This window comes from Carassius gibelio, chromosome B21 (genome assembly GCF_023724105.1).
Source record: "Carassius gibelio isolate Cgi1373 ecotype wild population from Czech Republic chromosome B21, carGib1.2-hapl.c, whole genome shotgun sequence".
Taxonomy (NCBI): Eukaryota; Metazoa; Chordata; class Actinopteri; order Cypriniformes; family Cyprinidae; genus Carassius; species Carassius gibelio.
In genome coordinates, this window is record NC_068416.1 from 23532632 (window position 1) to 23558648 (window position 26017).

General features: G+C 38.0%; 2 protein-coding genes and 1 long non-coding RNA gene across 14 annotated transcripts in view; 1 reads left to right on the forward strand and 2 right to left on the reverse strand.

The window, feature by feature from the left end:
• The window catches only part of LOC127986119 (serine/threonine-protein kinase Nek7-like), a 56181-nt gene that overhangs the window by 8236 nt on the left and 21928 nt on the right, over positions 1-26017 (forward strand). For 2 of the 9 annotated variants that reach the window (XM_052588341.1, XM_052588340.1), the window contains exons 9-10: positions 271-384; positions 850-977. The exons of 4 other annotated variants lie outside the window; for them this stretch is intronic. In XM_052588341.1, coding sequence (XP_052444301.1) covers positions 271-384; positions 850-960 — 225 coding nt within the window. In that variant the 3' untranslated portion in view covers positions 961-977. Of the gene's footprint in view, positions 1-270; positions 385-849; positions 1259-3771; positions 3854-14719; positions 14776-17360; positions 17454-26017 lie in introns of those variants that run through there. 3 more of the 9 variants (XR_008160774.1, XM_052588343.1, XM_052588345.1) reach the window with 3 other exon arrangements.
• The window catches only part of LOC127986121 (proteasome subunit beta type-7-like), a 52939-nt gene continuing 28972 nt past the window's right edge, over positions 2051-26017 (reverse strand). The window contains exons 7-9 of one of the 4 annotated variants that reach the window (XM_052588346.1): positions 6001-6152; positions 5643-5669; positions 2051-2282 (exon numbers count right to left, since the gene is read on the reverse strand). In XM_052588346.1, the coding sequence (XP_052444306.1) occupies positions 2171-2282; positions 5643-5669; positions 6001-6152 (291 nt within the window). In that variant the 3' untranslated portion in view covers positions 2051-2170. The remainder of the gene's footprint in view (positions 2283-5642; positions 5670-6000; positions 6153-26017) is intronic. The other 3 variants (XM_052588348.1, XM_052588349.1, XM_052588350.1) reach the window with 3 other exon arrangements.
• On the reverse strand, positions 8589-17044 carry LOC127986124 (uncharacterized). Its single transcript, XR_008160775.1, has 5 exons — positions 14567-17044; positions 14249-14310; positions 12462-12527; positions 9448-9507; positions 8589-9155 (listed from the first exon to the last, which is right to left on the reverse strand). It is a non-coding gene; the product is annotated as an uncharacterized LOC127986124 (long non-coding RNA).

Sequence of the window (26017 nt, forward strand, 5' to 3'; positions counted from 1 at the left end):
AAATTAAGGTCAACTGTTGATTACCATATAAAATTATTTGAATGTGCCCCTTAATATATATAAACAAACACAAATTGTTTTACAGAAATGCACTTGCAATTGAAGTATATGGCAAGGCACTGTACTAGAATAAATACTGAAATACATTGTATTGAAAGTACAGCCACTAGAACAGTGGAACAGTAATACTGTCAAATAGTAAGCAATACAAGCAAGAACCACAGAAAGAGACATAGTTATATTTTGATGAGTAATATTTGTGTCTTTTAGATGGCAGCTCTGCAGAGCCCCTTCTACAGCGACAAGATGAACCTGCTCTCATTGTGCCACAAGATCGAACAGTGCGATTACCCTCCTCTGCCTTCAGAGCACTACTCACAGAAGGTACAACACACACACACACACACACATACACACACACAGCATTACATGCCTCTGTTATGAAAACCATGAGCTAACATCTCAATACTCCAGTGAGCACAACCGTGCATGATGCTCTAGAGCTATTAGAACTACTAGAGCTATTGTCACTTATAGTGCTGAATGATGTATTTGCAACAGAGCATGCAATTAATTAAACGAGTCAATAGCATTTGCTTCATAATACTATAAATAGAAGTTTGTTCCACCACAGTAAAAAAAAAAAACAATTAATTGCAACTTTGTACCTTATGATTTTGATCTTACTGACCTCAAACTTTTTAACAATGGTGTTTAAAAATATCAGAAGTAGAATGAAGATGCTGTCTAGGTAGTCAACTCACTATGTTTTGTTACACAGCCCAATCATATCGTGAAGAAAAAGCATATGAACAGTGCTGTAAAGTACACACCTTGTATGTGTTGCAGCTCAGAGATCTGGTCAGTATGTGCATCAACCCAGATCCTGACCAGCGGCCCGACATCAGCTTCGTCCTGCAGTTCGCCAAACAGATGCACCTGTGGACGTCCAGCACCTGATACACACTCACACACACCTGCAGCAATGAGGAGAACCATTGTGCAAACCTGTGATCTCTTCTGCGCTCTCAGTCCAACTGATCAAGCTTTAGAAAGATCTAGAATTGAGTAAGGAGGGAATGCCAACAGTGTCTATGCTGCTTTAAGATGAGCGTTTCTCTAGATTTGTATTGAAGGGAATACCAATATATTCTGTTGTGCCTTCAAATGATGTTTCACAGTGCTGTATGCTGATTGGTTTAGAGAAAGTTGGTTAGGTCAGGTGACCAGGGCCTCATGTTGATGATGTCAAAGCAAGGTGGTTCCATTTATACATACTTTTACTGTAGGCTTATATTCATAACAGCATTTAAAGAGCCTTAGATTTCATTACTTATCTCTTTCTGTTTCTGATACACACACACACACATACAATTGTTGAGTGTTTAGTGAGGAAACACTTGTGTTGGATGGTGGGTTCAGCAGTTTTGTCCTCTGGTCAAATATCTACCAAAAGAAAGTATTCATTGTATCCGAAGATATTTTATTTTTAAGGAATTATGAAGCATTTGCTCATGTTTAAATGTGTAATTAACTATAAAATGTAACTGCAAATATTGACTTTGTGTCAGCTTTGTTTTGAAGGACATCTGAAGCATTTTAATTAATTTCCATTAGTGTTGTTTATATTAGATTTTCTGAAGAAAAATGCCCCAATTATTATGAATTGAGAATTTATATTATCTACTACGGTTTCTCTTTAGCGCCCCCTGGTGAAGAGCAAATAAAAGTACTATCATTTATCACATAAAGCAGACAATCAGCATATTATAATGATCATGAGACACTGAAGACTGGAGTAATGTTTCATCACAGGAATAAATTGCATTTTAAAACAGATTCAAATAGGAAAGTTATTTTACATTTTATTAAAATTTCACATTACTGTGTTACTGTATTTTTTTAATCGTATATAAATGCATCCTGGGTGAGCATGAAAAACCCATATAAAGAAATTTTACCAAAATTGAATTTGCCTGCCATACTAAAAACAAAAAAATCATAGGTTATTTGAAATAAATGATAATTGGTGTACAAGAAAGACACGAACTTCGCAACGTTTGGAAACTTTTATTGGAAATAATGAAAACTTTTTAAACCACCACACAAGACTTGAGGTCAATGGTTATGGGGGAAACAAACAGATCAAAGTGTGGTGGGTTGTGTCATCTCAGGAGGTGTCCATAGTCTGCACGCTTTCCTCCACCACCTCCAGGTTCAGAGGAGTCACGGTCTTCGTCAGAACCCCAGTAGTTCCATGTTTGTACCTGTAGCTTCCGGTCCTGTGAGGAAAATACAAAGAAGATTCAACTCCTGCAAATAAACTAAAGTCTAATCACACATGACTCTAATCAGAACTGAAACACTGATGTTTTTCACCAAATAAAACCAATAACTTTGGTGCTCTACAAAAACATGTATAATGATGTTAGCAGAAGACTGTAAGAGATAAATCACCAAACATCTTGTCAGTTTGAACAATTCAACAACTGCAAACTCACGCCTGGTTAGTCAAACTAGACCCCGAAGCCGCCGCCATTTGCGCCATTTAGAATTTCAGTTGCCGCCAGCCAATAATTTCCTAAGCCAAATTGAGCCGCCAACTGATAAAGTTTGGCTGAGCCGGCTAGAATTATTTGTATCAATAATAATAATAATTCTATCACATAGAGACATTAACACACGAAATATATAAACAATACAGGAGATTTATTTTCCCACTGGTTTCATAACAGCACAGCCTGTGCTCGTTGCTACGATACACAGACTCACAGTGAATTGACGACCATTGGGCTAGGTGCACAAGATGGCGCCGGTGAGCTTCAGCAACGCGAGTGTGTGCGTACTTATTTCCGGTCTTGCGACGCTCGCATTGACTGTAAGGGAAACTTACATACGAAACTTGGGTAGATGTATATAATTAATGATTTTCAAATTAAACAGCCGATAGTGGTATATCAAAAACATGGGGAAACATCCTCCCTATATTTTGCGTACCTCTGTGTGGAAATTCATCAAGATACAACGCGGAGATTGCTTTATTCTTCTGTTGATTATGCGGATCAGCGTCCGGTCAGGTCCACAGGGATTTCTTCTTTTAAACACAAACCACTCAAATATGCAATACTTTTCATTTTCGAAGAGCTGGTTTTGTTCTGTTATGTAAGATAAATGTTTCTGACTGTCAAACGATGCACAGAGATTTCTGATAAAGCCTGTTTTATTAACTTTATTTGATAACGTAATTCATAACTAACTGTACAATTAAACGTAATATAATTATCGTAGGTTTGCCTTAAATAAAAGATCGTTGTTTGCATTCATGTGTGTTTTTATCTGTTTATCTGTTTTGTGAAAGATCTGCAGCATAATTAAATTATCTGTCTATGAGCAGCATATTGTTATTGTTTTGCATTTATTATCAGATTAAACAGATATTAAAATTAGTCACGTATTTTTTACTGTATAAAATAATAAAATATGTTGTGAAAATAACGATGAAACAGACTGATGTATGTGTACAAATGAGAAATGGATACTTCTGAAGATAAATCGCAGCCCACCTCTCACGAGGTAAATATTTAATATTAAAAATAATAATAATAATAATGCAAACATTTTCGGGAAATAAGTAATTTTTACATTTACATATTTGGTAAGATAAAATACATTAGCTGTGTATACACACCATGAGTTCAACTTTCATTTCGTGAACATTCGTGTATTTAATTCATTCACCAGACCCAAACATACACAAGTTTCAAAAAGATGGCGGAGATATGCAACTAGCCGCAGAAGAATCGATGCATTTTTTTCTCGCACTGAGGTGAAATGGCGGAAAGAAGCAAGCAAGGTAATTTTGATCTCACTTCTCACATACTTTCCTATTTCTTACTTTTTTAAACTTAGGCCTACCCAGACTTTTATTAAATCTTCAGGGCACGGTTGCACAAACACCTGAATCAAAGATTGATGTTATGAACCAAATATTTTGGAACGGAGAGATTTATAGCACGTGATATTGCTGCAGTAACAAACCACCGTTTCCACATTGCTAATTCACGAGGCATGCGTCAGTGTACATTGAAGTGAAATGTGCAAAACTTTGTCCAAAATAATACTGATAACAGTGTGTGTTTATATTAAGGCGAGACACGGCAGGCAAAAACATGTTTTTTTTTTTGTCAATTTTGAGATTTTTTTATTTATTTGTCTTTAATAACATGTCTTCTTTCAGACTTGTGGTAAAAAATTCCGAAATACACATTTAGGTCATTATTTTACTACACTTCGCCTGTTTGCGTCTGTAGATTTCTCATAAATTCAACAAAAGTTTGCGTTCTTAATCAACACACTTCTCCGCGATCTCTGCCGTCACCCTCTCATCACATGCACCGTTAGGAAGCTCTCTCTCTTCTGTACAATCCTGATGGATCCAAATATGGTAATTTCCTTTTGATCAGCAATCAATCGTGAAAGTAAAAAGACTGAATGCGCGATCTCATTGGCTGATGATAAATCTTTAAAGACCATTTCCTCAAAATGACCTTTCTCTCATACTCCAAGTCCGAAATCTCCACTTCAGTAGTACCTAGTTATATTATCAAGACATTTACAGAGGCATTTGTAAATATATTACTCATAGCCTGATATATATATATATATATATAACATATTATTCAAAAAAACATGGCGAAAATCATTTTTTTAAGGATATTGTCATAATATTCTGATTTACAGGATAACAAAAGTAGATATCCATAAATCCCTCTGTAATTTTCCCCCATCTAATATGTGAACACAATTAAAAAATATTTTTAACCTGGCTTTATCCAATACCCAGATTTCGTTTTTTTAAATATATGCAAATTAGCACATATTTAATTAGATATTGCCTAATTTGCATATTTAAACATTAAATTAAAGAAAACTTGTAATATTTTTTTTCTCATCTTAATGTAAGTAATCAACTGGGAAAGTTTCATGGTGATATCTGCTAGTTAAAAATTTTACCCGTAGTGTCGTGCATTAACCATAAAGTTGGACAGCAAATTACTGTACATGTCATAAATATATGCATAACGGTAGTGTGCCGGTGGAATGCATGTTTACTTCCACTTGCCTACTGCTCAATGGCAAACTATCATCACTTGCTCCTTTAAGGTGTAATATGATAAGCTTCATCCATGATAATGCCAAGTTATTGTAAACAACTTAGCCTACATACATTTAGCCTAAACACAACACATTGTAGGCTATTTGAAAATGTTTAGTAGCATAAAGACTGCAAAATAAATATGTGCATATGTTGTGAAAGTAAAATCTGGTGTTTTCTTTATTACATTGTATTGCATTTTGTAGAAATATAGTGTAAGCCATGCATTGCTTGGAAAGACTGAGATCTAGTTAATCAGTATAACATAGACATCTGTAGACATGAAGTGGCAGCTTCAGCCATTTGCAGCTATGAAAATTTTGGCAGCTGCAGCAGCCATTTAGGTTTTGGCTGAGCCGGCTAGCCAGCCAATAACTTCATCAGCCAGCCATTATTTTCAAAACAAATGGCTTCAGGCTGTAAGTCAACATGCAGGTTATAGTTGTTGTGTAGACGTGGTGCACATTTGAACACAAGGGTTACTCACACAGGGCGTCCATAAACCTTATCCTCCCTTAAAAGGGAACAGTGAAGCATGAGCCTTTCATTTGATTCAAATCTCAGATTAATATCATGCACAGAAGTGGCGCAGATTGTTAATCACATTGACCATTTGGGTCTAATAATCTGATTGTGTAATAATCATAACATGCCTTTTCTTAATCAAATTAGCTAGCATTTATGTCGGTTTACGATTCTCTTTAAAAAGCACACTCAGATATTCACATGAATTGGACTGATTACACAGATTTCATCACTGCCTCCATGCCATCATGCAGTAAGTGTGAGTGCAAAGTTTAAACAGGTGTGTGAGGTGATGTTCCTCTGGCAGTATAGATGCTCACTTGACTCCCTTCTTGTTGGCCACGTCATGAGGTCTCAGGTAGTCCACCTTCCCCTTGGTGATCACACACAGGTCGATGTTGCTGCCTGAGCCCAGGTCATTAAAGATACCAGCAGCTATCGCGTCCCGCACCAGACGCTTGGCCTCTTCCTCCTGATCGACACAACAAGCAGCGTCATTTATTTAACTGCGATGGATTAAACTGTTCCCATGTGTTTTAACCAATTTAAAGGAATATTGCATTCACAAAAAAACTATTTACAGCTTATATTTCAAATATCAAACCCAAAATTACTATGCATGTATTTCTAAGAATCAGTAAGATTAGCTCCCATGACTTTAGTTTAAAAACCACTTTAAGGTCGGTTTTTTAAATGTTGACAGATTATGACAGATTATAGTAAAATCTTTTTAATCAGGAGAATTTCCTGAAAATAATGACATCCAATTATGTGCATTTTTCGAGAAGTTACGAATAAAAACTTGTAGCATTGGGCCTTTTTTTCTTTGCTGCATCATATGTGTCCCTGTGACCCTGTCTGATTTAATGTGTTGTGCTTTATGAGGAATATCTATCTATCGATCTGATCAACTGATTATGGTAAATTCTGGATTATTAATCAGAAGAATTTTCTGAAAAGAATGTGTCATTTTTCAAGATCTATGTTTAATGATTAAATTTTCATTTGAAACATCACATGGTTTTCTTGTTGTGACTTTTACTCAAGTTTAAATATTTAATAACCATTTTAAAAAAATGTCCATTTTGTTTTTAAGTCATCAAAACTTCATAATCATAATGATGAAATCATTATATGAAAGTATACTTTGATTTTTATTCTTAGTTTTTTTTTTCTTTTTTCATTTATAGAGTTCTCACAATCCAAAATAATGATTCAGTGAATTGTAATGGCTTTAAGACCTCTTCCCACAATATTAAATAAAGAAGTGTCAATTTTTTATACTTTGCTTTATTCCATGGGCAAGCAGAGTACGAACAATGTTTAAGTAATGAAATCTGAAAGCAGCAGAAGTCAACAAATTAAAATGGGGGAAAAAATACCAGAAAATAAATTGATAAACTAATAAAGTGACAAAGTGGCACTTTTCCGGGTGTGTGTTCACTGTGCACTTTGGATGGGTTAAATGCAGAGCACGAATTCTGAGTATGGGTCATACTTGGCTGTTTATCATGTTATCTTTTTTTTTTTTTTTTATGAATACATATATGATATGTTTTATAAATATTAGGCATGATCAGTGCTTTAGGTGGCCCAAAAGAGGTGCCGGTACTGTATTATAGCCTATTTTATTAACGGGAGGGGTGACGGGATGGGGGGCTTATGATATTAGACGTCGTAGCCTATAATAAAAGATAATGAATTTCAAACCTTAACAAAACACATTTTTATTCAAAGATCAACCGTCTGTCATTACTCTTTAGTCTGGAACAAGAAACAGCAACATTAAAATCATGAACTCAAATGTCATTGTAAAAGAAAAACAATGACGGTTGTAACAGTGCGTAAATCAAACCTTTCTGTAACACTTAACGTTAATAAGCTTAAACGAAAATAACGAAATAATTGTGTAGCAGAGTATTTTTTGTACACAGTGCTGCGAACTGTACGATCTGACTGTCAATCACTCCTGTACGCGTGCATCACTGTCCTCCTCGCAGCTGCAGCAACTTGCGCTCTCTTCATCAAGCTTTAAAACAAAAAGAGGACAAAAATATAATATTGTCTTTGTGCATAGGCTATAGATTAATTAGATAAATGAATATCTAAATTTGCGGGGGCTGGCTGCAGGACGACTCAACCTCCGCGGACAGTTTTTAATGTTTATCAGACAATAAAATACTCAAGATTTTGCTTTAGTATAATTTTCGGGACAATTAGGGCCAGATTCGGGAGAACAGATTAAATTTCGGGGCTGTCCCGAATTTTTCGGGACGTCTGGTCACCCGACCTGAAAGAGCTGCATTACTTCATTAACTTGAGTCTGACCTGCAGTGATATCATTCAGACTTAGTGAGGTGTCAGTCAGCGAGTTTCACACACTTTTCTCCGGACACGTTGAGTTGTTGACACTTAACAGTGGGAAAAGCGACACATGCGCTATTCTCTTGTATAACTTGAGGGTGTGAAAGTGAAGTGACATTCAGCCAAGTATGGTGACCCATACTCAGAATTTGTGCTCTGCATTTAACCCATCCGAAATGCACACACACAGAGCAGTGAACACACACACACACACTGTGAGCACACACCCGGAGCAGTGGGCAGCCATTTATGCTGCGGAGCCCGGGGAGCAGTTGGGGGTTCGATGCCTTGCTCAAGGGCACCTAAGTCGTGGTATTGAAGGTGAAGAGAGAACTGTACATGCACTCCCCCCACCCACAATTCCATCCGGCCCGAGACTAGAACCCACAACCCTTCGATTGGGAGTCCAACCCTCTAACCATTAGGCCACAACTTCCCCTGTTAGGGGTGAATGGGGAATTGGGTGATGTACTTTCTGCTCTCGATGGGATGAATTAGAAAGCTTGCAGTAAATCGGCAGTGCAGGTAAAAGATTAAATCCTCTATTAAAACAGATGTCCAAATGAGCGTACCGGTACGCTAAAAGCACGTTCTGGGCGCACGGAGAGGTGGCGGTACGCTCAAGAGCTATATTTGGAAGTGGCAGTACTGAATACCGGTGCGTACCGGCCCACTTAAAGCACTGGTCATGATAGTTTTTTTAAATATTCAGTGAAATGAGCCATTGTATAGTTATCGGAAGCCAAAACTCATATGTTTGAGGGACATGGAAAAAGTGGAAAGACATGAAAATGAGTAAATTATTTCTCAGTGATTACTTGATTATGAAGTTCTTGATTTTGGTGAACTATCCTTTAAGTAAAATACAAATACATCCCTTAAGTAAAATCAAATACATTACTATATGCATGAAAATATACTTCAGATCAGGGGCGATTCTAAGATTTTGATTTTAGGGGGGCTCAGCCCCCAAAAAGGGTATGATTAGAAAATATTATTTTACTATTAGGGTAGGGTTGTATACTACTAACCTTATTGCAATCCACTATTCCATTGTATTCCCTGTATTTCATATATGGGAGTAGGAGTACTGACTGAGCCATATATAACACTGTAAAAAAAAACGAATACAGTTTTTTACATGTCACCAGTCACTGGAAAATTTTGAATTGGGAATGTAGATTTTTTTTATTTTATTTTTTATTTTTTTTACAATAAAGACTTCCTGATTCAGTATTAGGACATTCATGTTTATCCTTTGATGATACCACTGCTTTTTCTTATGAAATGTACGTGGAAATTGGCAGAAAATTAAAACAACATAAGGGTTCAATGACTGCAATGAATCTGGGGACCCAGTGGTATTGTGTGTGTGTGTGTGAGGCTGTCTGTTCTATTCTCACCTGACTGTTGCTCATTTGCAGACCTACTCCCGCACGACAAAAAAAATGTTGTATATCCATCTACAATGAAATATAAATTATTATATTTTATTTTTATTATTATTGTTATTATTATTAATTTTTAGCTTTTTAGCCTTTATAATCAACAATACGGTTGGTTATACATCAAGTCAGCCCATGAACATTTATTTCATTTCAAATCATTTAACTAACCAGCTAATATTCATTAAGAATATAGACAAAACATGTATTAATGTAATTGTCTATTGGCAATATGTTTAATCTGTTCTATATTTATTTATATTTATTAAAAATAACATCATTATCAATTTGCCACTTCTATAAATCAATTACTTAAAAAAAAAAAAAAAAATCACAGATCCCTTTAGCCTACTCTTACTCTAATATATGTATCATGATACACTAATGATTAATTATTACTTAATACAAAATTATGTTTAATAATAGAAAACAAAATAACTCCACATGATGTTTCTCTCTCTGTGCCATTTAGTACTTTCAGACAATGATGTGTGTCGTTAATAATTTATTTTGCATGGCTGCATAATGTAATGCCGAAATACACAATAATATGTTTTCAATTTCAAAAAGTAAATTAAAATAAATCATGATCGTTTTCTAAAGTATGTTTTCATGGGTGTTAATCGCTTCATTTTTTGTTGGAAGAAAAAAAAATCTGTCACACTGTGATAAAGGCTGAAAGTGAACGCAGCGAAGACGTACTGGTATTGGATGCGAGAACACACACACCACACGCACACACGCACGCACACACACACGCGCACACGCACACACACACACACACCTTGTACTCTCTGATGTTCGCTCTGCTCGGCGCCCCTGTGGATTGAAAAACGCGCTGAATCCATGCAGACTCAGATAAGGGGAGGAGCCGGAACTTGATGCAGCTTGCCACCGTCTCAAATGAGATTTTAAAGGGGACTGAAGCGATCACTAATTAATTAATCAAATAATTTTTAGGGGGGCTGGGCATAAGTTTAGGGGGGCTGAAGCCCCCCTAAAAAGGGCCTAGCGACGCCCCTGCTTCAGATATTACTTATTTTAACTTATATCAACTTATATACATTTACATTAAATTTACATTTATTCATTTAGCAGACTATATAAAAAATTATAGAAAAAAACATGTTTTCTTTTTCATTTTATTACTTGGTAAAATTACACCTCCGATGATGATGTATTATTTAGAGGGTTAATGTAATGCAGCCATGTACTTAACGAATAATTTTTTTTTTTTTTTTGGCAGACGTCAGTTGAGGCGACGTCAGTTGAGGAGACGTACTTATCACGCGTCTTTTGAGGCGACGACTCACACATAAAAGTACACGACTGTCGACTTCGGCAGGTAACATTCCACTCGCCATAATGTGATGCGCGGGGTGTGACCATAGACTGTATAAACACATGGACGTAGTGTCCGTGACGTCACCCGTAGACTCCTGAAGTGTGTTTTTGAAGTCTAAAGTGTGTAGAGCGGGCCGGTGTAGCAGTCGATTCTGTTCCCCTCGGAATGTCTGTTTCCCCTCGGGTTGCCAGGTCCGTGTAATAAACCCAACCAAATAGTTAATCAAACATTTTCCCAAAGTAGCCTAAATTCCGGGGATTTGGCAACATTCTCGCATGCAAAAACACCAAACACACCTGGATGTAAGGAAAGCAAAAAGGGACAAATTTCTTGCTACACTGCTAATGCGGGACAGTCCCGAAATTTGAAGCTTTGTCCCGCGTTCCGCAAGTCATAAGCAGTGTCCCGCATTTTAATTTCGTCTTCGTCAATTTATTTAATCGTCCTTTAAATTACAATTCTACAATAAAAAAAATGTTAATAAGAAAACACTGAACATGCGCGGCGCAGCCGTTATTATTGGTTCTAGCGGCTAGCCAGAGCAGGAAAATAAACACTGAGAAAAAAAGAAAAAAAAACTCCTGGTGAAAGTGAACTACAGCTACACCTGCCAGGAGTTCTAATGACACATAATGAATGAGAAGGCCCTACTCGAAGCTGCCAGATCAGAAAAAAAATATAAATTCAAGATGCACTGAATCCGGTAAGAACGCATTTAATCTTTCTAGTCTTTCCTAATGGAATTTATGTGCTTATTTGGAAATTTGCTTTGTAGCGACTGGATTATTATTTTCACTTAATTATTTGGATTGAATAGACACGTTCTGTTAACGTGCTATTTATGTTGATATTTTTTTTTACTGATATTACTATTAAATATTATTAGTGACGTTCACAGCGCCGGTCAGCACCGTCATTAACATTTTTATAAACCCTTTTCTAATAAAAAAAAATCAATATTTATTCACCTAGTATAATAATAGTAATTTCTCTGCCTCGTGTCCCGCAAAATCAGGTCTGCTGACCTGCAACAGAGCAATAGCCAGGTGGTCACCCTACACTGCAGCATAGTAAAATGATTCTCAAACTCCCGTTTATGTTCTTTTATTTATTATTATTCATCTTGCAGTTGTTCCGCTATTTTTGTCTTATGTTTTTACATTTCAAGTTGAAAAACCTCTTGTCTTAAATTTATTTCCAAGTTTAGGATTTAGGACGGTATTTTGAACTATTTGACTTGCCGTACATCCAGTCATGCTTGTTGCGCACGCTAGTTCTGATCGTACGTATAGTAACTCAGCAACTACGCAAGAATTTTAGTATGTTTGCGTAAAGGGGAACAGACATTCCGAGGGGAACAGAATCGACTGCCACACCGGCGCCAGCTTGGCACAAGTAGCCCAGAGTGCAGTCTGGACGATGGGGCGGGGCGACACGTTTGGGCGGAGCGACACGTGTTGTTAACTGATAGCTATATATGAAATAATCCAAGGTGCTGACCAATATAGTACTTGTACATAATACCAATTTCATATCTGAACAACTATGTAGCTGTAATAACTAAAATACCTCTGCATGTACACACATGTAATTATTAGCTCTTAATGAATGTATGTGCACAAATAACCTGTTTTGCTGGACTCTGCCTGAAGACATGGTGAATGGTGAAGTTCATCCCCTCAGTGGTTGAACTCTAAAAGAACAAATGTCAAGAGGTAGGTACAGTATTGTTCAAAATAATAGCAGTACAATGTGACTAACCAGAATAATCAAGGTTTTTCGTATATTTTTTTATTGCTACGTGGCAAACAAGTTACCAGTAGGTTCAGTAGATTCTCAGAAAACAAATGAGACCCAGCATTCATGATATGCACGCTCTTAAGGCTGTGCAATTGGGCAATTAGTTGAATTAGTTGAAAGGGGTGTGTTCAAAAAAATAGCAGTGTGGCATTCAATCACTGAGGTCATCAATTTTGTGAAGAAACAGGTGTGAATCAGGTGGCCCCTATTTAAGGATGAAGCCAACACTTGTTGAACATGCATTTGAAAGCTGAGGAAAATGGGTCGTTCAAGACATTGTTCAGAAGAACAGCGTACTTTGATTAAAAAGTTGATTAGAGAGGGGAAAACCTATAAAGAGGTGCAAAAAATGATAGGCTGTTCAGCTAAAATGATCTCCAATGCCTTAAAATGGAGAGCAAAACCAGAGAGACGTGGAAGAAAACGGAAGACAACCATCAAAATGGATAGAAGAATAACCAGAATGGCAAAGGCTCAGCCAATGATCACCTCCAGGATGATCAAAGACAGTCTGGAGTTACCTGTAAGTACTGTGACAGTTAGAAGACGTCTGTGTGAAGCTAATCTATTTTCAAGAATCCCCCGCAAAGTCCCTCTGTTAAAAAAAAGGCATGTGCAGAAGAGGTTACAATTTGCCAAAGAACACATCAACTGGCCTAAAGAGAAATGGAGGAACATTTTGTGGACTGATGAGAGTAAAATTGTTCTTTTTGGGTCCAAGGGCCACAGGCAGTTTGTGAGACAACCCCCAAACTCTGAATTCAAGCCACAGTACACAGTGAAGACAGTGAAGCATGGAGGTGCAAGCATCATGATATGGGCATGTTTCTCCTACTATGGTGTTGGGCCTATTTATCGCATACCAGGGATCATGGATCAGTTTGCATATGTTAAAATACTTGAAGAGGTCATGTTGCCCTATGCTGAAGAGGACATGCCCTTGAAATGGTTGTTTCAACAAGACAATGACCCAAAACACACTAGTAAACGGGCAAAGTCTTGCTTCCAAACCAACAAAATTAATGTTATGGAGTGGCCAGCCCAATCTCCAGACCTTAATCCAATTGAGAACTTGTGGGGTGATATCAAAAATGCTGTTTCTGAAGCAAAACCAAGAAATGTGAATGAATTGTGGAATGTTGTTAAAGAATCATGGAGTGGAATAACAGCTGAGAGGTGCCACATGTTGGTTGACTCCATGCCACACAGATGTCAAGCAGTTTTAAAAAACTGTGGTCATACAACTAAATATTAGTTTAGTGATTCACAGGATTGCTAAATCCCAGAAAAAAAAATGTTTGTACAAAATAGTTTTGAGTTTGTACATTCAAAGGTAGACACACTGCTATTTTTTTGAACACACCCCTTTCAACTAATTGCCCAATTGCACAGCCTTAAGAGCGTGCATATCATGAATGCTGGGTCTTGTTTGTTTTCTGAGAATCTACTGAACCTACTGGTAACTTGTTTGCCACGTAGCAATAAAAAATATACTAAAAACCTTGATTATTCTGGTTAGTCACATTGTACTGCTATTATTTTGAACAATACTGTATATTGCTAGATATAGTACAGAGTAATGTTTCATGTAGCAACATTCAAACAGCTACATACATTTGCGGAGTGAAGCTGTCCAGGAGAACAGAACAACACCACCTCCTCCTGATCATGTCATCCTGAAAAATAATAATAATAATATACACACAATAATCATGCATGTCTGTTCAAATAACTTGACAAATGTAATGCCATACCTCTGTAAAATCAAACCTAAGAACTAAAGCCAAGTACAGAGTGTACTGTTACAATCCACAACGAACAATAAAAGAGCAATTTATAACAATTATTAACAATTGAACGTACCATAGATAAATAAGTGATCGAACATCGCATTTAATATTATAAGATATTTACACAACCACTTTTACTCACCTCATGCAATCAACGTGAAATAGCGTTATTACTCTGCTGCTGCAGTTGCCACCGTTCTGTTTGTTTCAACGCAAACTGCCCCCTGCTGGCTCGGAGCAAAAGGTCGAATGCGGGGAAAACAAATATGGGCGCTCCGCCTCGAAGTGTCGCCCCGCCCCATCGTCCAGACTGCACTCTGGGGTTACTCGCTTGGCAGGGTGTGACTCAAACTTGCGTGCAGTGTTGCCAGATTGGGCGGGTTCCTGTGTAAACGTTTACTGTGTCAGTGGGAGCAGCAGGGCTGTGTCCGATCAAAGATGACCAAAAGCGCCGTGAAATTAGAATCGCTGCTTACATTGCTTGTCACAGTTCAATAAATGCGGTGGACGATTTGTCAGACATTTTGAAAGATGAGATGGGAACATTCCAAATGCACCGGACAAAGTGTACAGCCATCATCAAATCAGTCCTCGCGCCACACTTCAGAGAAGAACTTGTGGAGGATATTGGGGATTCTCCATATTCCCTGTATCTCGATGAAAGCACTGACATATCCGTGAACAAACTTCTTTGCATTTGTGTGAAATACCACTCAAAAAAACACAGCAGGTTTGTAAGTACATATCTTGGACTTGTAGAGCTGACAGATGCTGATGCTAAAGCCATATCAGACACTGTTGTCGCTTTTCTATCGAAGAACGGTCTCCAGATTAAAAACATGATGGGCATTGCCACAGATGGTGCCAGCGTAATGGTTGGAAAAAACCACTCGGTTTTTACCCTGCTTAAACAAATACAGCCAAACCTGCAGCTTATTCGCTGTGTTTGCCATTCGCTTGACATTGTTGCAAATAAAGCAATGCAGCTTCTTCCAAGCAACATAGAATACATGGTTAGAGAAACCTACAACTGGTTCGCACATTCAGCAAAGCGGCAGTATGAGTACAAGAACATATATGAGACTATCAATAACGGGGGCTGCCCCTTGAAATTAATAAGTCCAAGCTGTACCCGTTGGCTTGTGATGGCTGACTGCATTAACCGTATTGTGGATCAAAAAGATGCCCTCACACTGCACTTTAACATGGCTTCAAGTACAGATCACTGCTATACTGCTCGGCTTTTAAAGGAAATGTACAATGACAAAACGAATCTCCTTTACATGTACTTTCTTCAGCCTGTTCTGATGGAAATCAAAGCTGTAAATAAATGCTTTCAATTAGAAACAGGAAACTCTCTCGGTGTGTTTAGAGACTTGGAAAGGCTGTACATGACAACTGTGAGACGCATTCTCAAACCGAGCGTCTTGCGTAATCACAAGCAGCTCCGTGAACTTGACCTCACACAGTCTGGCATATTCCTATCCCCTCTGGATGCGGACCTGGGTACCACATTTATGGACAAACTGAAGGAAAGTAGGCTAGCCCCAGACATGAAGGAGATCATTTCTTCGCGTTTTATGGATTTTCTAAAAGAACTTGTAAAGCAGTACCAATTGCGTTTACCTACTTCAATGGAAATCCTGAGCAAACTGGAGCTCTTCTGCCCGAAATCTGTTATGTCCACTATAAATAGGCCTGGAGTAAAGGACTTGCCAGCTGATCTTTTCTCGTGCCCCATTGGTACATTAGAAACGCAGTGGAGGAATGTCGCAACCGCAAACTTCTCTGATGATCAGGACATTGACAAGTTTTGGCTCGAAGTCGAAGGGTTTAAAGATGCAGGGGGGCACAAGTGTTTCCAGGAATTGGCACAAGGTGCCATAAGACTTCTTGTTCTGCCCGTTTCCAATGCCCATGTTGAGCGGGCATTTTCTCTCGTCTCGCTTTTAAAAGATGACACTAGGAATCACATGGGACTACCTTTACTCTCCAGCATCATGGATGTGCGCACTGGCCTGGTCAGAAATGGGCTTACTTCGGCAACATTCAAACTTCCCAGGCAGTTGCTGGAGAGATTTGACTCAACAATCTATTGATCAAACTGGTTGTGACTGTACAAAGTTGGTCCTATCATTAAATAGTTCTAGAATTGTTCTATAATAAAGACGTTTTCATCAGTTCTGCGGGGATTATCTACGTTAACTTCGTATTTAAAGGTAAGCGTGTTTATGCTATTAGCCTACAGTTTTATTTTGATGTACAATTCTGATGTTTGATCATTTATGAAACGTAATAGTTGATGCCGATTCAGTGTATCATTCAGTCATTATTTTATTTAAAATTAAAAGAAGGAAAAAAACGAGAGTTCATGTTGATTCGCCCAATGGTCTATAAGTTAAATAATAATAATAATTTTAATAATGATAATATAAAAAAATAATTAGTTGGTAATTAAGCACAAATTTGTAAGTAGCCTACTAAAACAAAAAGAAAAGTATAATGAAATGATATGAGAATTGGCCTATTAGAAAAGAACTGTCTGTAGCACAAGAACAATAAAAAATGTTGTCCCCTTCTGAGGTTTCCGATGTAGACCTTGTGTTTTATTAAAATTATCATTTATATATATATATATATATATATATATATATATATATATATATATATATATATATATATATATATATATATATATATATATATTTAAAAAAAGATGCTATAAGATAAAGATGCACTGGATATAGTTGGGGAGAGCCTCGTGCTCTCCGATGTGCGATTTGTTAGTCTGGTTGTTTAATAAGAAAAAAAAAATTGTGTGTTTTATTCTATAACAGTTTTAATAACAGTATGTATTTTGGGCTGGTATTTTTTTAAATGGGCGGGTTTTAAACTGTAGTTGGGCTGGAAATCTTTAGTCCAATCTGGCAACACTGCTTGCGTGGCCCGTGACATTGTCTGGAAACTGACCAAAGGGGCTTCGCAACATTTTTCAGTCCTGTAAATGTCTGAGGCACCGCGCTGGACAGGTAAGTGGAACTACTGCGTGACTTTTAACCCAATTTGCTGTGAAAACGCTCGTGACGCTCGCGATATGGCATTACAGTTGAACAACGTGCTGCTCTTTTAGAAGATATCGTGTCAAATTATTCACGGGGTGCATAATGTCGCAGTACAGCAATAAGAAAAAGAGAATTGAAAAACTAAATGAACACAAGGCTTTTGAGTTGCTTTGGATTAAACTACGCAAGGTAGGCATTGTAAGTATCTCATAGTTCACGTCTAACAATGCTCTTGCGCGGAAAGTAGATCTGTTTTGATAGTTCATGCATCTGTTTTCTGAATACAAGGGCCTAGTTCCGCTCGTTGATATGTTTCCAGAAGATTTAACGGCAATAAATAAACCCAAAACAATCGCATCGCACTGTAAATGTTGTATAGGGAATAAAACACATTAAGTATAAATAAATGCTCCTCTAGTTCAACAGGAACACCTAGCATCACACTGTAACTTCAATTATATGTGCAGATATAACTTACTGCTCTGATTCATAGACAGTAAAAGAAATGGACACAGCGACCCCATTGGAACTCAATTGAGACAAGTGAAGCCCATTTTTAGCGTTTTTTAGCACTTCCGTTTCTGACGCGCAGACTCAAACGAAGCTTGACGACGTCAGCAACCTGTCTGACGGATGTAAATCTTCTAAGTGGCTGTGCGTGCAAACTGCCATCGTTAGTCTTGCAGAGTAGTGATGGGAAGTTCGGATCATTTTACCGACTCGGACTTTTGAGTCTCGTTCAGCAAAATGAACGAATCTTTTTTCGAGTCATTTCGTTCATTTTAGCAAAATGTTATTAAAATATTAAGTGCTACCTCCCCAACACATTTAGTACTTATGCAAACGTTGATCACACAACAAACAATACAAAAATAAAATGCTATAAGATACAGAAAAAATATTCATTCTTTACCTGGGTCTTCAGTCTGTGATTAGCTCATCTCACCTCTTATCTGACAAGAAGTCTTCGGGTTTAAGTCATTCCTTAATAACATGACAGACGCCCCATACGCAAAACCAACGCGGTCTTGAGCCGGAAAGAGAATTGATTAGTTCATCTCATTAGTCTCGGGCAAGGGGCAGGGAACTCGACCGGATGTTGAAGTCGGGTGGGGACTGCCATCTTTTAGCAGAACTTCACTTGCGTTAGCATTCCCATTGACTCCCATTCATTTTGGCGTCACTTTGACAGCGAATAACTTTACATCTGAGGCGTTTAAAGACTCTGTTTGTCCATTATTTATTTCTAAAGATACACGACAATGTATAAAGGGCTCCATTACCTTCTATGTTACATTATGGCCCCGTATAAACAGTTTTTGTAAAAAATAGGCTAACGATTGCGTCATAACCACTCGGCTCTCTGTCGCATTACCGTACAACAGGAGGAGAAGCTCGCAGGCAATTAACTTAATATGGCGTACTGTCGTTACATTTTAAAATACTATACAAAATAATTAATCAGAATACTTACTCCTGCTCACTCACGACAAAGAACTCCCCGCTCAAGCTCGCCGTCTCTGCAAGATTAACGATGGCAGTTTGCACGCACAGCTACTAGAAGATTTACATCTGTCAGACAGGTTGCTGACGTCGTCAAGCTTCGTTTGAGTCTGCGCGTCAGAAACGGAAGTGCTAAAAAACGCTAAAACTGGGCTTCATTTGTCTCAATTGAGTTCCAATGGGGTCGCTGTGTCCATTTGTTTTACTCAAGGGGCAAGGAACTCGATCGGAAGTTGAAGTCGGGTGGGGGCTGCCATCTTTTAGCAGAACTTCACTTGCGTTAGCATTCCCATTGACTCCCATTCATTTTGGCGTCACTTTGACAGCGAATAACTTTACATCTGAGGCGTTTAAAGACTCTGTTTGTCCATTATTTATTTCTAAAGATACACGACAATGTATAAAGGGCTCCATTACCTTCTATGTTACATTATGGCCCCGTATAAACAGTTTTTGTAAAAAATAGGCTAACGATTGCGTCATAACCACTCGGCTCTCTGTCGCATTACCGTACAGACAGGAGGAGAAGCTCGCAGGCAATTAACTTAATATGGCGTACTGGCGTTACATTTTAAAATACTATACAAAATAATTAATCAGAATACTTACTCCTGCTCACTCACAACAAAGAACTCCCAGCTCAAGCTCACCGTCTCTGCAAGATTAACGATGGCAGTTTGCACGCACAGCTACTAGAAGATTTACATCTGGCAGACAGGTTGCTGACGTCGTCAAGCTTCGTTTGAGTCTGCGCGTCAGAAACGGAAGTGCTAAAAAACGCTAAAACCGGGCTTCATTTGTCTCAATTGAGTTTCAATGGGGTCGCTGTGTCCATTTCTTTTACTGTCTATGGTTTTACTGTCTATGGTCTCGGGTCGAGTTTGACTCGTTCCTTAATCACGTGACAGCCCCATACGCAAAACTAACGCAGTCTTGAGCCGGAAAGAGAATTGATTAGTTCATCTCATGAGTCTTTCGGGTCTCGGGTCGAGTTTGACTCGTTCCTTAATTACGTGACAGACCCATGCGCTATTTCTCACATTTCTGTCACTGTGTTTTTGTAACTGTTTGTTGAGGATCTGTGGTTTGTTATTATTTTATAAATAAATAAAACCCTGTTATAAATACAATTTTGATTAATTTGTCTTCTTGACTGTCTATCGGTAAATAAACACTAGGCTATATAATAATATAATAATCCAAGCTTACAATAAAAAGTATTTATAGACTAGTTTCATTTTTACTCCAATTTTGAGTTTGCTGGTATAATAATTGCTTTTCCTAGGCAGACTTGACATATTGGTGTAATATATGTATAAGAAGATTGCTCAAAAAAGGACATAATGACATACATTAAAAGCAAATAACATTTTGAATTTGAATTATTAATGTTAGTTTAAGACATTAAGGTTATGAAAACTTCAGCTTTAACAGTTTTAACCCAGCTCAGAGTGAGGAGTTTCAGATCCTGGTGCGACTGCCAATGCAGGGGCCATGTTTTGGGAAGACTTTGACGAAAGGGTAGCAAGTTTGAGGCCTTCTGCTACCTCTTCTAAGACCTCAGATGCTATGATGGAGATGCGGGCCAACCTTGCAGAGCCACTCTGCCTGGCGGAGGAGATGTTCACCAGTATACAAAAGCCTTTCTGAAGTCACAAAGACAAGACTTTGCATTGTGGCCACATCCGTGCCATCTGAAATTTTTTTTTCTAAAACTGGGCAGATTATCTCAGATAGAAGAACTCACAGACTCAGCCCATCCAAGGTCAGGGAGCTTGTTTTTTTTTTTAATAATGTAAACATGCCTTAAAGCAAGTCCTAAAAATATAGCCACAGTGTGTTATTTATTTTAAGGCTTATTTATTTTTATTTATTTAGAAAAAGACTAGCTTGTTGTGCAATATTTTTGTTGTTTGTGATTTTAAAGGTAATTTGTTATTGTTATACGGCTCCGTCGCTTTAGTATCTCTTAATTTTCATTTATTTTTAATTCAAATGGTTTAAAATTTATTTTGGGAATAGTTATCCTCTTTGATATAAAGTTTTTATTTTGGCACAAAAGTGTTATTCATTTTAAAACACATTAATTTAAAATTATTATGTAAAAAAAGCAAAGCTTGTTGTGCAATATTTAGTTTTTCTTTTTTTATATTGTACTTTTAAAGTTCATTTGTTAAGCTTATTAGACCCTGTGGCTTTATTATCTTTTAATTTTAATTTCATTTTTAATTATTTACATTTTTATTATTTTAATTTATTTTGGAATAGTTGTCCTCTTTGTTACAAAGCTTTTCTGGCACAAAAATAAACAATAAACAACAATTCAAAAGTATGTACAGTGTATAACCAACTCTTTATTTCCACATTCAGTGTTATGGAAAAGTACCACCATGACAGAAATTAAAAGCAACAATTTGAAAACAGAAATGCATTACGTTACTGTAAGAGTAAATAATACTAATAATTAATAAGTACTACGCACCCATTTTGTAAGGAAAGTTGTAAATTAACTAATTACTCTAGCCAATGTTATATCACATCAAAAGAACGAAAAACCCGAAGAACCGAAAAATGAACTATTCAATTCTCTGCATTCTTTTACTGTCTATGGTTTTAGCGCATGGGTCTGTCAAGTGATTAAGGAATGACTCGACCCGAAGACTCATGAGATGAACTAATCAATTCTCTTTCCGGCTCATATTGCATTGGGTTAAACATATTGGGCTGTCACGTGATTAAGGAACGAGTCAAAAACCCGATAGACCCGAACTATGAACTAATCAATTCTCTTTCCGGCTCATGCTGCATTGGGTTTAGCGTATTGGGTTGTCACGTGATTGAGGAACGAGTCAAAAACCCGATAGACCCGAACTATGAACTAATCAATTCTCTTTCCGGCTCAGACTGCATTGGGTAAGCGTATGGGGTTGTCACGTGATTAAAGGGGGGGTGAAATGCTAGTTTTCACTCAATATCCTGTTAATCTTGAGTACCTATAGAGTAGTACTGCATCCTTCATAAATCCAAAAAGTCTTTAGTTTTATTATATTCATATGAGAAAGATAGTCTGTACCGAAAAACACGACCGACTGGAGGCGTGACGTGTGGGCGGAGCTAAAGAATCACGAGCGCGAATAGGCTTTTGCGTTGAGAGCATGTGGAAGCTGTGACATTACCGTGAGGGAAAACCCATCATCCAAAACAAACCATGGCTTAAAGTCAGATTCAGCCGTTTATTTATGATCCAGAATCAGATCCCGAGCCTGAAACTGAACGAGAGCAGCAGCAGCAACGACTCGCTCCGAGCGGGGCTCGAACCCGGGTCTCTGGCATGGGAGGGGACGCACTAACAAGGAAGCAGAGATATTTGAAGCAGTTTTACTCAACGCCTGCGGTTCCAACACACGATCGTGACCCTTTTTCCTTGGGATTGCATCATCCTTAAGAAATAAACTATGTGCAAATCCGTCGTCAAACTGGGCCTTGTGAACAAACATCTTCGAAATGCAGGGAACAAACAAAAACACTTGCACAACTCCGTTGATGCTCTGTAAAAATAAACTCCATCCACTGGTCCCTTAATGCTGTTTTTTTTTTGGTAATCTGTGCAGGGTTGTCTTGCCCTGGCAACCAAAAACACACTTCTTTTGTGACTTTTCGCGACTCTCTCGCTCTGATCAGTGAATCGCTCTGATCAGTGAAATGTCTGTGCTGCTCAGCCTCGCTATATGGGAGTGCGCGCTCTTCTGGCAGAAGTGCGTCAGGACCCATATAAGGAAATTCCGCTCCATCTAACGTCACACAGAGCCATACTCAAAAAAAACTTTCCGAAACTTGTGACAAACCGGAAGGAGTATTTTTGGAACAAAAATACTCCTTCAAATGTACAACTTAATTTTTGAAACCTTGTCCATGTTTAGCATGGGAATCCAACTCTTTAACAGTGTAAAAAACTCAGTATGCATGAAATAGCATTTCACCCCCCCTTTAAGGAACGAGTCAAAAACCCGATAGACCCGAACTATGAACTAATCAATTCTCTTTCCGGCTCAAGACTGCATTGACTGACAGGTGAATTACTACGACTAGAACAGAACCTATAGAATAATGCGCATGCGCGACTGAACGAATCACTCCCCGAGACGACTCGTTCTTCCCGAGTCACATTAAAGATTCGTTCAAAATGAACGAATCGTTCATGAACGACACATCACTATTGCAGAGACGGTGAGCTTGAGCGGGGAGTTCTTTGTCATGAGTGAGCAGGAGTAAGTATTCTGATTAAAGGCCATGTTGCAGGTTAAACACCACTTTCGATTAATGGGTACATAAATCACTCAAGATACTTATATCATTTTTAAAATGTCTCAGAAATGGTCTTAAAGACCTATTTTTTAAGTTTTTGGTATTAACGTTTTTTTTACGCAACTCGTGATGACGTCATGTTGGGGAGAAGTCGAGGAAAGGTAGCCTTAGTCTAGTATGATGCAGCGTTCCAGGCAACCCGTAACCCGTGTTTTTCCAACCTTAAACCCATGAAAGTGCACTGGAACGGCAATCAAATCCGTGACTTCCCACCCGTGAACTCGTGTCTAATAATAGATCGATGCACTCAGAGTTCCGAGGTCACACAGCACGCGAAACAACGATGACAGCCCATACGAATAATACTGCCTACAGATGCAGTGTTTATGCAAGTAGTACACGTTGAAAAAACGATTTTAGGTCAATGCAATAAAATAAATAATCTAGTTACAATTACTTGCGCTCAGAAAGTTATGCGTAACTTGCCTGGAACGGTACAAAGTCGTTAGTAGTGGTATGAAATAGTGGTTACGAGCTCAAAAAACTGCCTGGAACGCAGCATCAGAACTAACGTTATAGCGTATGACTGAGATGAGGAAGAGGTTGCGAGAGCAAACATGTATGATGGCCCGCAGCTGTGTAATTTCGATCGAGCCAGTCCTGAGAGGGCAAATGAGGAATTGCCAAGAACTGATGTCCGTCAAAGCCTGTAATGCATGGTCCGAGGAGAATGAGTGGAGAGTTGGTGAAGTGTCCTGGTGAGTTGCTATCATTTAGCATCGCAGCAATGAGCACTGGAGCTAGTTTACGAGCAGCAGTGCGCAATAACGACACACACACACACACACACACACACGTCTGATCAGCTATCCTTGTGGGGACTCTCCATAGGCGTAATGGTTTTTATACTGTACAGACCGTATTTTCTATCGCCCTACACCAACCCTACCCCTAAACCTAACCCTCACAGGAAACTTTCTGCATTTTTAGATTTTCAAGAAACTTCATTCTGTGTAATTTATTAGCTTGTTTACCCGTGGGGACCTCAATTTAGGTCCCCACCATGACACAAGTCCCCATGAGTCTGTGTGTATTCAGGTTTAAGTCCCCACCAGAATAGAAAAACAAGTACACACACACACACACACACACACACACACACACACACACACACACACACACACACACACACACACACACACACATATATATATATATATATATATATATATATATATATATATATATATATATATATAAAAAATTGTATTTATTTATTACTGTCATTGAATAGCACCGAGTGAAAAATTAATGTTTTCTTTATATCTAGTGCCAGTGATCATGATGTTAGTTCAGAGAAGTACCGGTAACCTTTGTCATAGTGTCGTAGAACTGGTAAATTTTGTCTTTGTCATCTAGAAATAAAAGGCATCATGCTAGCTATATGGGCGTTTCTAAGCGTATATCTCGTCCTCCGCTGAAAATGTTGTTGCAAACGTAGCCGTGTGTCTGTCGCTGTGTTTGACAGAAGCTTGTGTGGGTGCCGTCCCATGTAAACTGCGTTAGAAAGCTTGTGCTGTAGGGGAAGTGAGTGCGTTTGGGTCGCTGTTGGTCGCTATGTCACTATCTATCTGTCTGTCTATCTATTTATATACCGTATCTAGGCTATCTATCTATCTATCTATCTATATGTATTTATCTATTTATCTATAATCTGCGTTCTGTGCTATCTGAATACTCTCATCTCTCTAGTCGCTCTCAAGGCGGCTTTGGTAAATTCTCTCCCCAACGTGACGTGATGCAATGCATTGTGGGGGAAAGGAGACCGCTGTAAGATAGTACCTATTTTTTCATATTATATTCCGTTTTGTGATACCCAACAACATAAAATTGATGGATAACAGTTTAAATGTTAATTACCAACAAGCAAATTGCACATATTCGTTAAAAAATTAACCTTGCAACACGCCTTTAATTATTTTGTATAGTATTTTAAAATGTAACGCCAGTACGCCATATTAAGTTAATTGCCTATGAGCTTCTCCTCCTGTCTGTACGGTAATGCGACAGAGAGTCTAGTGGTTATGACGCAATCATTAGCCTATTTTTACAAAAACTGTTTATACGGGGCCATAATGTAACATAGAAGGTAATGGAGCCCTTTATACATTGTTGTGTATCTTTAGAAATAAATAATGGACAAACAGAGTCTTTAAACGCCTCAGATGTAAAGTTATTCGCTGTCAAAGTGACGCCAAAATGAATGGGAGTCAATGGGAATGCTAACGCAAGTGAAGTTCTGCTACAAGATGGCAGCCCCGGCCGACTTCAACTTCCGGTCGACTTCCTTGCCGCCTGCTCTAAATCAACACTTGCATGTCATTATGGTTTATTTATTCTGATAATAAGTCGCTTTTAATGTTTAGTTGTTTGAATGATCGCACTGAAGAGCGCTTGTTTTTTATAAAAGAAAAGCTGTAGTTCTGACTCCGCCCACACACACACAGTTTGTTTGTATCCTTTCACGTGTTGTTGGACACAAAATAGCTTTCCCCCCTTATTTTTTTTTTATCAATATGACTCATGCAGTTACAGGAAACATGTTACGCAAAAAACACTGCATGCTAGCAATAAATACAATTAAACATTTATATTAAACATGCAATTAAAAATAGGCTACATAAAATCACATAGATATAAAATCACGTGGAATTCAGTAACTC